Raw genomic sequence first — 16,899 nt, forward strand, 5'->3', positions numbered from 1 at the left:
GCAGAGACGGATGACGAGGAAGACAATCTTCACGCTAAGCAGCGGGGTGAGTTGTGCATCACTATCTCACACTGACTCATTCACTCACACAAGTTTCTAAATATGTATTATATGAATGTGTCTACAGTATGTGCATTGTATTATACCAGTTAGTTATTGTAATCTCATAATTTACAGGCAAAGGTCGAGGCCGGGGCAGAGGCCGGGGCAGAGGCCGTAAAAGCACAGCTGGTGGGAGCCATGATGAGTGGATCAAAGGTACCGGTAATTTTGTGCCAATCGAAATTACCTTTGATGCAGAGCCAGGACACTACACGATGCGGCCACCATCACATCCACCAAACCCCTTGCCTTTCTGCGGCTGTTCCTCACCGACGAACTCATGGTGTGGCATTGTACAGCAAACAAACTTGTACGCCGAACAAACAATGGCCATCATTGATCCCCAACAGGGTGAGTAACAGGCTGTCACCGTTGTGGAGTTGTGGAAGGTTCTAGGCATACTATTCCTAACGGGGATCAGTCAGAAGCCGCAACTCTATATGTACTGGTCAACTCTAAAATCTTTCATTGCGCCTATTTCTCCAAAACAATGTCACGCAATAGATACCAGGTCATTTGGAGGTTCCTACATTTTAGCAACAATGAGACGGCAGACAAGGCTGATAAAATGTACAAAGTACGCCCGGTCCTTGACTACCTTGTCAACCGATTCCGGGAGCTATTTCAGCCAGACAAGAATATTAGCATAGACGAGGGGATGCTGGCCTGGCGTGGCAAACTACAATTCCGAGTGTTCAGCCCCCTGAAGCCCACCAAATATGGGATCAGGTCATATATGCTCTGTGATTCTCACACTGGTTACTGCTTTTCACTGCGGCCATTTTGTGGGGACTATGCACCCCTCAAGGACACGGTCGTTGGGCTCCTAGGACGTTTGGCAAATCAGGGATACTGTTTGTTCATGGATACTTTTTACAATTCAGTATCCCTGTCTGACATACTCCTACAGTTGAGGACCCACGTCTGCGGTACCTTGAGGATGCACCGGGGAGAACCGGCGCAGATAAAGTGTGTAACCAATGTTAAGCTGTTGGTGGGCGAGACCATGGCCCTGCACAACAAACGGGTCATGGTTCTCGCCTGGAGAGACAAGCGGATTGTCAAAATGATCAGCAGCTTTCACCAGGGCACTCTAATGGAAACACTCATCTGGAAGAAGGGTCATAAGAAGAAGGTAACGGTCATGAAGCCAGACTGCGTGCTCTCATATAATGTGTCGATGAACGGGGTCGATAAATTAGATCAGCATATTAGTTACTATCCGTTCATTAGGAAGACTGCAAAGTGGACCAAGAAGTTCGTAGTCTATTTGATTCAAATAGCCATGGCCAATGCCTATGTTCTGTACAGAGCCAGACAGCCAACAGGACAGCACAAGACACTTATGCAGTTCCAAATACAAATCATCGCTGACTTGTGTGATGAGTCAGATGCAGCCGATTTAGCTCGAACAGTGGCCAGTGCCGCACGTGCCGCAGGTGAGGCAGATGAGGCAGAGGCAGGTGCCGCAGGTGGGGGGGTGTGGGGTGTGAGGTGGGAGGGAGCTTCCAGGGCCCAAAAGACAGATCCGCACTGCAGGTTGGATGGCAAGCTAAGAATGCATATTATGGAGAAGTACCCACCCACCCCAAAGAAGACGCATCCCACGAAAGAGTGCCGGGTCTGTAAGAAAAAATGCATTAGGCGGGAAACCAGATCATACTGCTCAAAGTGTGGAGTCCCCCTACATCAAGAGTGTTTCACACCCTACCACACAAAGAAAGATTATGCTAGCTGAGCATTATCGCTAGCATAAGCTATCTTTGTGTGCTAAGAGTGGAAACACTCTCCATGAAATATATCTATATATGGATGGGTGCGTACTTCCCCGTAGTATGTGTTATGATATATGAGTGTATACATTTAGTCATTTAGCTGACGCTTTTATCCAAAGTGACTTACAGGTTCTGTACGACAAGTCATCAGGACGGGCACAACTCTATCAGCTGAGTAACAATGTGTGTCTGAGGCAGCCAGACGATGCAGAGCATAGGGGTATTGAGGGTGTGTAGTATATTGTATAGTGTCTTGTAAATAGTGTAAGTATTTCACAATATAGGTATTACTGGTTGTACAGAACAAAGGTGTTGGCACACAGTAAATTTTGCTGAGTATATTTTACTTAAACTGAGTACATTTTACTCAAACTGTACTGGTCAACTCTAAAATGTTTCCATTGCGCCCATTTCTCCAACACAATGTCACGCAATAGATACCAGATCATTTGGAGGTTCCTACATTTTAGCAACAACGGGACTGCAGACAAGGCTGATAAACTGTACAAAGTACACCCGGTCCTAGATTACCTTGTCAACCGATTCCAGGAGCTATTTCAGCCAGACCGGAATATTAGCATAGACTGTGAATGGACTCAGTTTGAGTAAAATTTACTCTGCAAAATTTACTGTGCACATGGATATATTTTAAACACTATTCTTGGTCCACTTTCAGAGTAGCAATGTTGGTCTATCTTGTCAATGCCGTTCATCAGTGTCCTGGTGTTAGCTGCTGATCATTTTCACAGAGTTTCACAGAGTACATATGGCTCACTTTACTAACTAACACACTTTACATGTACATATGTGTTCTGATGCACAAACATAATGGTTATCTGCCATTTTGTCAGGTCAACACTAAACATACTTTACATGCACATATGTGCATCGGCCATTTTGCCAGGTCGAAAATGAATGTACTTGAATATATGAACACATGGTGCACGAGTCGCGGGACAGGTGGTCACCCTACTTTATATATATGTCCAGGTCAAAACAATGCACTGTACATGTTGTACCACATAGTGCCTTACCTGAAGTGAACACATATTGTCCACTTCAAGTGGCAAGTGTTATACACAGTTCATTATGCTTTTTTTTATAGCATGTTGCCAGGTCGAAAATGAATGTACTTGAATATATGAACACATGGTGCACACAAGCTAAGCTAATTGTGCATGCATGGTGGTTACACATTGTATGTTGTTTTTGCTACTTTATATATATGTCCAGGTCAAAACAATGCACTGTACATGTTGTACCAACTAGTGCCTTACCTGAGTGAACACATATTGTCCACTTCAAGTGGCAAGTGTTATACACAGTTCATTATGCTTTTTTTTTATAGCATGTGAATGCACTTTACATGTGTGCTGATGATGTACACACCCAATGGTGCTTCATCTGAAGTGAAGATATATATATGTCCACTTCATACAGAAGACATTAGTATGCAATGATTTTTTATAGCATGTGTGAACACATGGTGCACACAAGCTAATGGTTATATATTTTATGTTGTTTTTGCTCATTTATATATTTTCGGGGTCAAAATGAATGCACTTTACATGGTGTACCCAATGGTGAATAAATCTTGTACACTTCAAGTGTCAAGTGTGTATATACAGAACATTATTATGCAATGTTTTTTTTACAACATGTGTGCCGAGTATCTGTTGAACACGTGGTGCACTTGCTAATGCAATTACTACTTATCTGAAGTAAAGACATTTCTTCCACTCCATCAAGTGTCAAGTGTTTATTATATACATAATACATTATAATGCAATGATTTTTATAACTTGTGTGTCTTAGATTATAATATACAGAATACAATGCAATGCAAAAATAAGATAAGATATTCCTTTATTGATCCCCTTGGGGAAAATGCAGGCATCATAGCAGCATGGGAAGGGGGGGTTTACATGTGTCAGAATACCTGTGGACGACTACACCATGATATGCAGGTAAATTCGTCACGAACAGCTGTGAAGACATATTAGTATGCTGAGATATGTATACAGTAATTGTGTGAAATTGAAGCGATAAATTATACATTATTATAAAAATGCATATAGGCATACAACGTAATCTATATAAAAATATCCCTACTATATGCATTGCATTTCATGAATGATAAACACCAAGTGGTGTGGTGTACAGTGTGTGACATTATGCACTTGGAATAATTTATATGCAATCATGATGTCCCCCCCCCCCATTTATGGAATGTGAAGCGTATGCACAGTTTTGCTAAATTGCTGCGTTTTCTATAGATATTTTTGATTTACCTTGAAAATGTCTATATGTAATATTAGTATGCCGAGAGATGTATACAGTAATTGTGTGAAATTGAAGCGATATATATATACATTAGTATAAAAATACATATGGCATACAACGTAATCTATATAAAAATATCCCTACTATATGCATTGCATTTCATGAATGATAAACACCAAGTGGTGTGGTGTACAGTGTGACATTATGCACTTGGAATAATTTATATGCAATCATGATGTCCCCCCCCCCCTCCCCCCATTTATGGAATGTGAAGCGTATGCAGTTTTGCTAAATTGCTGCGTTTTCTATAGATATTTTTGATTTACCTTGAAAATGTCAATATGTAATATTAGTATGCTGAGAGATGTAGTAATTGTGTGAAATTGAAGCTATATATATACATTATTATAAAAATGCATATAGGCATACAACGTGATCGATACAAATATCTCTATATAATATATGCATTGTATTTCATGAATGATAAACAACACTAAGTGTTGTGTGTACAGTGTATGACATTATTGCACTTTCAGACAAGGAAATATGATTTTGCGCTCCTGCAGCAAAACGCTCATAACTCTGCTTCCAGGAAATGCGCCTCGATTTGGGCCAGTGTTTACCTTTTTTGGCGTGGAATTGTGAACGAACGACGGCATGGATCAACAAACGGCTTTTGGCGTATTGTACATCAACTAGCATGTTGTCAAATGAGCCCAACCATTTCCACATAGCTAAAATATATAATATAGAAATCGATCCACGGAAATCATGAGTTTTCGCTAAATCAGCATCTTAAGAGCGTGGCATACTGGGGGGTTTAACGGCGCCATCTGGTGGCGCTCAAAGTGTTAAGACAGTTAGTGAACACCAATATCATGAGAAATGCTTTTGAGTGAAATACTTGACCAATATAGACGGTTTGAAAGTGACAAACAATCTACATTCTAAAAGGTTTATTTCCTGTTGCAATATTTGCTAATGTAATAACTGACTTAGGTCCAACCTGGCCCTTTACAACAGAATCCCTGTGAAACTGTCTATAACAGCTTTTGGCTCTGTTGCACCACAAGGTCACTATTGTACAACGCTGACTATATGATGTACAACATACCGGGACCACTAAAACAAGGCCAGTCATGTCTTGGCACGCAGACAGTGGAAAAATATATATCTTTAATGTCTGCCATTTGTTCATAATAGAGGTGCGCCGATAATATCTTTAGTATTAGTATTGTCACTGATCCAGTTGCTAAGTTCTTGCACTCAGTTTGACAAAAAGCTGTTCCAATACTTTAATAATGACGTAAGCTCAGACTCCGTCCTGTGTAATAATTTTTCCAAAAAGTCCAAACTAGTTGGCATGAATTTAAAATTGAGAAGTACTTTACATGAGTACTCGTGTGAGCCGATCCACTTAATTAAGTATTCGGTACTGAACTCTGTTCTACAAAATCTATATTTGGTGCACCTCTACTTCATACACTACAGCCTGAAGTGACAGTGCACCTCTACTTCATACACTACAGCCTGAAGTGACAGTGCACCTCTACTTCATACACTACGGCCTGAAGTGACTAAAACAGATGAGATGGCAACAAAGCATGACTGGAATGAAGTCGAGACCCAGGGCCAGAGGGACAAACAAACCAAAGGTTTTTCCGAGGCGTGTCTGGATATGGCGATTCCTAGCAGATCCCTGCTACTTTTAAGTTATTCACACAGTTATTTTATGTAATTACAGTGCTAAGAAGGGATCATCGAACTTGAACTTGTGTCGAGGCTGAAGCGTTTTCAAATAGCCTGTGCTGTGGGCGCGCCCACAAGTACACACACACACGCACAAACAGACACAGAGGGGAAGAACAGGAGGATAGCAGGAATGTAGAACTGGCACGAAATATCAGTTTGGTTTGTCTATTACTAAATACAGCACCAGGGACGTGCACAGGACTTTAGAGGGGCAGGTGCTCAAATGCTGAAAAGGGCACTATACCTGTGTGTGTGCGAACCGAGCGTGCGCAGCGCGAAACCCCGATTTTTAAGGGCCCTTTTCGGGCCGGGGGGCCCTTTTTATGCTTTTTGGGGGGTTTTGGTGATCAAGTATTGAATATTGAACTATAATAATCAGTGCAGGAGCTCACTTATCCTTGAAAGACACTTTTATCACTGACTTAAAAGGCCCATACATCTCCATAAATGTTAAGGGGGGAGGGAATAAGTGCTTACCCTACAGACCCCAAGAAGTGCAATATATTCTGTATTGTTTAATATAAATGCATTTTTTATTCCATTCCTGATTTGTATTTGAGATTCCCAAATCCCATCGGACTTGACTTCTTCATGTCCCTCAATGAGTGTAATACCACTCATTGAGGGACACAGCGGTTTCTATCATCATCATCATCACCACCACCCACCAGGGGCGTTTTTAGGGTTAGAAAACATTGGGGGCTTCAGCCCGGGGGTGGGGGGGTGTAGGGGGGGTCACCCCCCCCCCCCCCCTTTTTTTATTTTTTTTTTAAACACAGAAATACGCAATTTTAGAGTAATTAGAGATGAATACTGAATAACTAGAATCATTAGAGGTTCTCAAAGTGAGGTCCAGGTCCATGAGAGGGATCTGGGCAGTCCCCATAGAACATTCAAAGTTAACAGGACCAAATCATCACTTTCTTATTTATTTATTTAACCTTTATTTAGCCAGATAAAACATTGATCTGGTCCAAGAAGCCCCAGCAGGAGTACAAATATACATATATACACTAGGGATGTCCGATATTATCGGCCGACCGATATTATCGGCTGATATCGGCAGTCAAATGTGATATCGGAAAATATCGGTATCGGTTTAAAAACAAAAAAAAACAATAACAATATTTGTTATATATATATCCAGTGAAATTATTAGTTACCTGAAATTATTCAGTTTTTTGGACAGGGAAACCCTGCATATATCGGTATCGGTTGATATCGGTTGATATCGGTATCGGAAATTAAGAGTTGGACAATATCGGAATATCGGTATCGGTAAAAAAGCCAATATCGAGCATCCCTAATATACACATATATATATATACATATATATAATATATATACATATACTGTACATACATACACACATATACACCAATAACCAAATAAAAACACAGTTAAGAATCATACACATAAGCAAATAAACAAACAAACAAACATATGCACAGCCTATGTACAAAAGAAATAAACAGTTCATCTCTAGTCTTTACAGTTTTCTTCAATTGCATAAACACTCAAATCAAAAGTATTACACAATTATCACAACCTTACACTCAAGGAGCAAAATATAGGCCCAGATTTGCACCCCTACAACCCCTCACACTTTTTGCAAAACAATACACACAGTGATTTGCAAAACACTAAACACACTTGCATTACATTACACAGAATGTCAAATTACCACACATATGAGCCAATTGGTTAAACACAGCCATCAGATGCACAAACACACCATTGCTTAATTGTAGATACACCAATCAGGTTTAAGCACTATAAAAATGCAGCAGGTGAGTTCACCTGTCTTCAACCAAAATGGAAGGAGAGTGAAGTACTGTACACAGAGAATGTGAAAATATACAATACATTCACCAAACACTACACAAGACAACCAATGATGCAGACTGATGAAAATATACATTTTCTCCCATTTTCCAAAATCAGTCAACATGGAGAATCACAACAAAAAATTATCTTGCCAGATCCAGCTAGGCAAAGAGATAATGTCTAGTATTTTCTGTTTAAATTTTTTCAAAGAAAATTTTGTTTTACTGTAATTTAAAGTGGAAATGAAGCAGTGAGCAATGTGATCCTAGTTTGTTTGTTGTGTACCTTGTGTAAGACAGGGTTCTATAATCAAATGTGAAATCTATCTTATTTGTCTGAAAAATCAAATATAATATCCCTGTTTTCAACATGGGCGCCGCCATTTTGTTGCTGACGTCATGGCTGACGTCATGCCACTGGTTGGGTGTATACACGGCTGGTACACTGCCTATAGTGAATGGGTCAGTCAGTAAATAAAATGTTGCCTACAAAACAACGGGACCGCGGTGGTTCTGTTTGTATTGCTCCTGGCTGTTCAAACTAATTTTACCATGTGAGAGAGAGGAAAGTTGGTTAATTTTCACAAACTACCAGTGAAAAAAACAGTGTTGTTGGCACGTTGGCTCAGGCTGGCTGCACTCAGGCGGCGCGACCAGCCTGTTGGACAGGGAAGGAGGATCTGCAGCGAACACTTCATTGCCTCGGATTATGTTGTTGGGGTGGGATGTTTGTCCAGAAGACCACTAATCAGCTGAAGCCGGACGCGGTTCCCTCAGTCTTCGACAGACAGACCGGCGTTAGCTCTCGGGAGCGATCGCTAGCTAGTTGGCACCAGCCGGGGACCGGAGTTAGCTCTCGGGAGCGTCGCGGAGCATTCAGCCTGCTGGCTACCTAGATCCACTTCAACCAGCCGAGCGTCGGGAGCTCCAGCAGCTTGTTGATGTGCTAATAGCCTGGAGCCAGCTACCGTTAGCTTGCCGAGGCTATTAGCACACCGACAAGCTGTGTAGCCAGCTACCGTTAGCTTGCAGAGGCTCCAGCACACCGACAAGCTGTGTAGCCAGCTACCGTTAGCTTGCCGAGGTTCCAGCACACCGACAAGCTGTGTAGCCAGCAGGCTGAATGCTCCGCGACGCTCCCGGGTGCTAACTAGCTAGCGATCGCTCCCGAGAGCTAACGCCGGTCTGTCTGTCGAAGACTGAGGGAACCGCGTCCGGCTTCAGCTGATTAGTGGTCTTCTGGACAAACATCCCACCCCAACAACATAATCCGAGGCAATGAAGTGTTCGCTGCAGATCCTCCTTCCCTGTCCAACAGGCTGGTCGCGCCGCCTGAGTGCAGCCAGCCTGAGCCAACGTGACAACAACACTGTTTTTTTCACTGGTAGTTTGTGGAAATTAACCAACTTTCCTCTCTCTCACATGGTAAAATTAGTTTGAACAGCCAGGAGCAATACAAACAGAACCACCGCGGTCCCGTTGTTTTGTAGGCAACATTTTATTTACTGACTGACCCATTCACTATAGGCAGTGTACCAGCCGTGTATACACCCAACCAGTGGCATGACGTCAGCAACAAAATGGCCGCGCCCATAATGCTAAATGCTTCAGAAATGCACACAACAAATCGTTTTTTCTTAGAAACTGCTTATTTTTATAACGTGATTTCTTCTGTGGCTTATCTAAATACTAATGTGATGCTATGAATATGTATTTATCGCACTGCTTCCTTTCCACTTTAACCTGTACTGGATACAGTATTTTATGTTTGTCTGATATTTGCTGAGCTTACAGTGTTATGCACATAGTAGCATGAAAACTGGGACATGTATTGTTGTGATTCTCCATGTTGAAATGTTGACTGATTTGGTTATATGGAGAGAACATTTATATTTTCATCAGTCTGCATCATTGATTTGGGTATATGGAGAGAAAATGTTATTTTTTCATCAGTCTGCATCATTGATTTGGGTATATGTAGATAAATAAATTATATTTTCATCACAGCATTGGTCTTGTGTAGTGTTTGGTGAATTTATTGTATATTTGCACATTCTCTGCGTACTTCACTTACAGTACTCTAATCACTGAGAAGTAGAATTGCTAAATGTGTTTTAGGTTAAGCACAGCAGTGTGTGTAACTGGTTCAAACAGAATTAAGTCATATGAAACCGTGTGTTTCATATGGTAACAAAATGTAGTTTTTATAAATGAGTGTATGGTTTTGACAAGTGTTTAATTTAGCAAAGGATCTGATGTGTTCTGATAATTGTGTGTGTGGTTGTGCTAATTGTGTGTTTTGAAACACCGGGACCGTTTTCAAAATCATGCTTAGGCAATCGAAAAAAAACTGTATTGTGTGTTTCATTATATACATGTGTTTGTTTCAGTCTTCTCATAAAAAAAAGATTAGATTTTGGGTCTTTTCCTGCCTTTGGTCCGCTTTGCATTCACATCTCAAATGAACCGCAGCAGGGTTCACTTGCAAGAGTGAATGAGCTTTCACACCACCCCAAACCAACCGGACTATCCGAGGAAATGAACCAGGGTTCGATTAAAGCTTATTATAGGACACTGGACATGGGTATGGATGGCTCCAGGTGCTGCTGCGTTAAAGTGCACCACTTCAACATCTGTACTATTTAAAAGCACACTCAAAGGTTATCGCACCTCAGAGATGGCAGTGGACATGTATGACAGGACAAAGGCCATATGTAATGGCCTTTGGATTGAGGAACATACTACCAGCCAAAGGAGGAAGCAGAAAAGGATGGACGAGTATGTAGTTGAGTCATCTTGTGGCACAAGCTCAGACCTCAGCTCAGGAGATCAGCTGAGACAGAGACTGTTCTATCCAGTCGTCGACAGAATGCTGCAAGAGCTTGAGAGCAGGTTCTCATGAGTTGGATAACAACTTATGAGAGGCATACAGGCATGTTATCCAGCCTCAGACCAGTTTCTCTCAGTGGAATTGCTGCAACCCCTCGCCATACATTACAATATCCAACTATTGCCAGAGGAGATCACAGTTGCAAAGTGTTTCCTGGTCAGGACAGGCAGAGATGCAGTCCCTACTATCCAAAGTGTCTTTTCCCTCCTGGATGATGATAATAATAATAATAATAATAATAATAATAATAATAATAATAATAATAATAATAATAATAATAATAATAATAATAATAATAATAATAATAATAATAATAATAATGCATTTGATTTATAAGGCGCCTTTCAGGACACTAAAAAAAAAGTCCACAAATCGGTGAATGAAAGAATTATAGGATCAAATGAAAACTACTTACTAAAAATGGATGTTTAAAAGTACTAAAAACCAACAAAAAATACCAAACACTAACAAACATTCAGCACAGACAATGGGGATGCTGAAAAAAAAAAAAAAATGTAAACAATTTTTTATTTATTTTTTAGATCCGGGGCTAGGAGAAAAACATCCGGGGCTAAAGCCCCGGAAGCCCAGGGCTAACGACGCCACTGCCACCCACGCTATACATAAAATATATAGGTCTGTGGAGAGGCACACTGAGGAGGCCGTGCAAACTGCAATGGAATATGGGGCATCTCTCTCTCTTTACCTAATATTTTGATTCTATCCTGACATTCTTCAGTTGGAAGGGCAGTCTATATGCGTAACGGTAAACAAAACAAAAAAGTGTGCACGTGCCTGTACAGCACGTCAGCCCAACAGGCTTCATCGCTGAAGTCGGGTTTGCAGTACCTTTGTTTTAAAGGCATAATGAGTAGAATTATCCCCCAAAAAACTATTTATAGGCTCATACAAACATAATCCCTCTCAATCATCACTTATGACTAGGGTTGGGTACCGAATTCTGTACTTTTAAGGGTACCAACCGAATTAAATTGGTACTACCGAGTACCGATTCACGCTAAATCAATCGGTACCAAATTCCGGTACCTTTACATGTTTAGTGTAAGAGTGTAATATACTGTCCCATCTTTTGGGTCTTTGGGGGGAAACATTTATTACAGAGAAACCTTTTAACATGCACCCAGAAAAGCGGCTTTTTAAAAATGTTTTTACTTGAACTTGAGGACTGCATACTTTTTTTTTAAAGCGTTACAAGCGTATCTTTATACTTATTGCACATGCATAAGCCTGGTCTCTTTTGAAAGATAACATTCGGAAGTTTCTTACACAATAAAAAGTGCTAATGAAATAGAGTAACATAGGGCTGAACTTGAGTTTTCTGTAGTAGTATTTTGAAAATCACTTGTTTTCTTGGAAAAAACAACCCTATGATGATAATCGTCTTTTACTGGAATATTCCAGAACGTTGTCATTTGTCTGCCTATTTATGAATCGTTTTCACATAAACGCTAGATGATCGATAGTATATGTGTGCGCACGCACGCTCGTGCCGCTCGCTGATAATCGCTGCTCTTATTTCCTGATGGCTTTTACAGTCAAAACAGCTATATCACATATAGGGGAAACACTTATATATCCGTGAAAACGAGTCTGATTATCCTAAGACTGATAACATAGATTCATTACCTGAGGTCAGATGGTATCCAAATGGTTTATTCCAATTTCCGATCGCCATTCGGAAAAATCGATAATTGTATTGATCCACCGTGTGTACAGTAGAATACATATTCGCCGTGGCACCAAGGTTCCAGAATGAACTATAGACCCCGGTTACATCAGTGAGAAGTAAAATGTGGAGTCAGAAATCCGTTCTCTCATTCACTTTCATTGAGTCCAATCCAAAAGGGTGATTTACCATTTAATAGGGGGCGCTTTTTTCAGATCTGAGCGCCGGCGGTGCCTGGATCTCCAACGGTAAGCTCGCTTGATGCAATATGATTTCAGAACGCTAATAAAAAAAATAAAAAAATAAACAAGAATACTCGTTCAACGGTCGGGGGGTAAACCCGAGAAATCTCGGGCGTGGAGCTCAAAGTGTTAGCGATTTTGGTAAACCGTGTAACATTTTTTAAAGTTCTCCAGTATTCCATTTCCTCATTGACGGTAGGGCTGCATGATTTTGGGAAATAATCTAATTGCGATTTTTCTGACAGATATTGCGATTGTGATTAAATTTGCGATTATAATAAAAAAATTATTTAAGCAGCCCCACAGAGGTTTATTGTAAAATGCGGCTTGCATCTGGCCTACGCGGTGGGTCTTTTCGGGACACCGAGCCTGAAAATGTTTCTTCTTTACCTGGGAATCGATACCGGTACCCAACGGTACCTTTTCTTCTGTACTTTACTCTCCCTCTCTGAAGTCTAAACTTCACAACACACAATCTAAAACCCCTTACCTCCCTCTCCCAAACTTCCTGGTTAAATACATTTAAAAAATATATATATATTTCTTTTTTGCGATTCGCAATTTCGATTTTAAAATCGATTAATCGTTCAGCCCTAATTGACGGCAATGCATTCTGTGTGTTTTTTACTTCTGGTTTTCGCTAGTCAATTTTCATCTAGATCCCTGATTCGCTCAAACCCTACATGGGGTATCATTGGAAAGCTACACTCATTGGCTACAACGCTGTCCAATAATTCACGCAATTGGCAAATTATTGACAGTTATAGAGCCTCAGAAGTCCGGTGTGGTAATCTGACACTCTTGTGTACAAAGTCGCACGCCTGACATATCGGCATGTAACTCAAGAACAGAGGCACGGGGCGGCTGGGTGGCGTAGCGGAGATTGCGCTCGTCACCAATGCAAGAGACTCCGGTATCGAATCCCAGTCTCACCATTGCCTTTGGCTTGGGCCGGCCGTCGTACTGGCTCATTTGGCAGAGTCAGCGGGTGGAAGTCGATGGGTGGGGATTGGACGTTGTGGACAGTGACCCCTACAGGTGGGTTGGGAGACGCCTGCACAGCAGAGACAGGAAGTGGCGAGGGTAGTGTGAGCCTCCCATGCTTTACACCTCGCCAATGAGTCCGCGCTGGCAGGCAAAAAGATGTGACAGGCTGCCTCCTCGTGTGCCGGAGGGAACACGTGATGCAAGGCTTCTATCCTCTCTACAACCAACCAGTGGGGGGCATAGTCAAGCAACGTTCAAGAGAGGGGAGGGGAGAATTGGATACATGAAAAAATAGAAAAATAAGGAGAAAAAGTGGATAAAAAAAAAAAGAACCGAGGCACGGATTATGTCGAGTGAGGTGACATTCGAATGGCAACAAATATGGCTTTAATTCTATATATAATATGTTTTATAAAAAATGCAGACCCGAGCCGCTAGACAGTACATTTTGCAGATTTACCAGCTAATGATTTCACACCAGGTAAGCGTACTGAAAGATTTACAGTGACTAGACAGTTATTCATATTATATATATATATTATTCATATTACATATTCATATTAAAATGATTACCACAAAAAGGATATCCTACACATTTTTGTAATACTGGTCCAGAGAATGTGAAAACATCATGGTGAAATCTTGCTTCCAGGGTGAAATATTGCAAGAGCGAGGTCTTGCGTTAAGCACAGACATAAAATTGTAATCAGCCGTCTCAGTACGACAACACACACCCGTTACCACCAACAACTCCCAATACTGGACACAGCTGTCCGCCAGATATTTACACAAACACAGAATCTACGGTTGTCGTCATCGCTCACCGGAACTTCCACCGACTGCATGGTGAGGTCACAGGGCGGCTTGAGTGCCTTGGGCCGGGTGGCATTGGACTGGGTGGACTGCATGGCTTCTCTAGGACAGTCTGGACACACACAGGAAGGAAGGGACGTTTAGTACAACACGCTTCATTGTCGAGTTAAAGAGAAAGTCTCAAGCTGTGCTTCGTCACAAACAAACAAACAAACAGCTGTGACCTTGTCCCACTTTTAATTCAGGAGGTATCCAACAAAAAGCGGATGCCTCTTATCATGGTCTGATATTAACATTCATTATTGAATATTGTCTGATTCAATATTAACATTCAGTATTCAAGTAGAACAGCTAGCTAGCCGTTGTGGACACTCACCTTTCCACAGCAAAACGGCAAGGCACCTTGGTTGAGAAATGGTTCAATCTATGTGTTGCCAGTCTATCTATCCTGTCTCAAGATGCACAATGAGAATTGTTGAATACATATAGACCACAAATGTTCTAGAATGTTATATTATGGACATCCTACTATGACATCACAAATGTTCTAGAATGTTCTATTATGACATCATACTGTGACATCACAAATGTGCTAGAATGTTCTATTATGACATCATAATGTGACATCACAAATGTTCTAGAATGTCCTATTATGACATCATACTGTGACATCACAAATGTTCTAGAATGGTCTATTAGGACATCATACTGTGACATCACAAATGTTCTAGAATATTCTATTATGACATCATACTGTAGCATCACAAATGTTCTAGATTGGTTGATTATGACATCATACTGTGACATCACAAATGTTCTAGACTGTTTGATTATGACATCATACTGTGACATCACAAATGTTCTAGAATGATCTATTATGGCATAATACTGTGACATCACAAATGTTCTAGAATGTTCTATTATGACATCATACTGTGACATCACAACGGAACATGTTTGAGTTCAATTTGAATAATATAAATAATGTTTGGTAAGGCTGTCCCCGAAGCCTGTTTTTGGGATTCAAACTTCGTCAGGGTTCTTCGAACGGACGTTCGAACCTTCGATTTTAATAAAATAATTGAAATTGAAAAAATTATTCTCATTTTTCTTTATAATTTTTTTTTTATCCTCAAACTAAATCCTCAATTTGAATAAAGTGATTAATCTGATTAAATTAGTCTTTTTTCTTTTATTAAATCAACTTTCCAGCCCCCTGTCAACTGTCAAATGATGTCAACTGTCAACCTGAATTAACATTCAGTATTCAATATTGTCTGATTCAATATTAACATTCAGTATTCAAGTAGAACAGCTGTTGTGGACACTCACCTTTCCACAGCTAAACGGTAGGCAAGGCACCTTGGTTGAGAAATGCAGGCTTCAATCTATGTTGTTTAGTCTATCTGTTCAGTACTGTTTCAAGATGCACAATGAGATCTTGAGCGAATTGTTGAATATACATAGAACACAAATGTTCTAGAATGATCTATTATGCCATCATACTGTGATATCACAAATGTTCTAGAATGGTCTATTATGACATCATACTGTGACATCACAACGGAACATGTTTGAGTACCATTTGAATAATATAAATAATGTTTGGTAAGGCTGTCCCCGAAGCCTGTTTTTGGGATTCAAACTTCGTCAGGGTTCTTCGAACGGACGTTCGAACCTTTGATTTTAATAAAAGAATCGAAAATTGAAAAAATTATTCTCATTTCTTTTTATAAATCTTTTTTTTTATCCTCAAACTAAATCCTCAATTTGAATAAAGTGATTAATCTGATTAAAGACCTAATTGCTGGGGGACTTGATTGAGATTTTAATGATTGAGTCGACAGCATCATCCCTCACGTGCAGTGGTGCAGTCGTAATATGAGAACTGCCCGGACGCCACGTGCATGACGAATTATTTCCTGTTGAACTTGGCTTTTCTCTGACACTTCGATGGCACTGGTGGTTAATACGTTGATTAACTTTATCTACGCGGCTCATGGTGAGTGGTACTTTGGAGATGCGTACTGCAGCTTCCACAACTTCTTTCCCGTCACCGCTGTGTTTTCCAGCATCTACTCTATGACCGCTATATCAGTGGACCGGTGATTCGTGGGGAGGGGTATTGTTATTTAAAATAATGTAGAAATATTTTAAAATATTTTGTAGTTCTTCAGACCGTCCTCATCTTTATATTGTGATAATTCCCCGATTGTCATCTGATTACTTCAGATAGTAGGACACGTTGTATTAGCATAATAGTGTGGTCAAGGCTACTATAATATTTCAAGGATGTCCAGCAGCCTAGCTGCATTTCATAATAGCTCGACTGATTCTCATAATTCAATTAATGCTAAATGAACGAAGACCATGACTTTGTGTGTGTTGCTTGATAAGTTCCAAAATATATAATTTGTTTAGTGACACACGCCATTTTTTAATAGAGAGGAATTTAAATTCACAGCTTGAAAACATTATTTTTACCTGGTGGTATTTTGCAAGCAGTGGAGAAATGGTCAGATATACCTGTGTGTGTTTAAAT

General features: G+C 40.5%; 1 protein-coding gene and 1 pseudogene across 2 annotated transcripts in view; one reads left to right on the forward strand and one right to left on the reverse strand.

Moving 5' to 3' along the window:
• LOC311245425 (long-chain-fatty-acid--CoA ligase 1-like) overlaps positions 1-16,266 on the reverse strand; it is a gene marked incomplete at both ends in the record, with an annotated part of 73,517 nt that extends 57,251 nt beyond the window's left edge. Inside the window, 2 exons of the mRNA XM_084335268.1 lie at positions 14,369-14,469; positions 16,218-16,266. Coding sequence (XP_084191394.1) covers positions 14,369-14,469; positions 16,218-16,266 — 150 coding nt within the window. The remainder of the gene's footprint in view (positions 1-14,368; positions 14,470-16,217) is intronic.
• LOC311245426 (beta-parvin-like) overlaps positions 16,265-16,899 on the forward strand; it is a 35,016-nt pseudogene continuing 34,381 nt past the window's right edge. Inside the window, exon 1 of the transcript in view lies at positions 16,265-16,462. The product of the transcript in view is annotated as a beta-parvin-like (transcript). The remainder of the gene's footprint in view (positions 16,463-16,899) is intronic.

This window comes from Notolepis coatsorum (assembly GCF_963971535.1).
Source record: "Notolepis coatsorum genome assembly, chromosome: 18".
NCBI classification, from domain to species: domain Eukaryota; kingdom Metazoa; phylum Chordata; class Actinopteri; order Aulopiformes; family Paralepididae; genus Notolepis; species Notolepis coatsorum.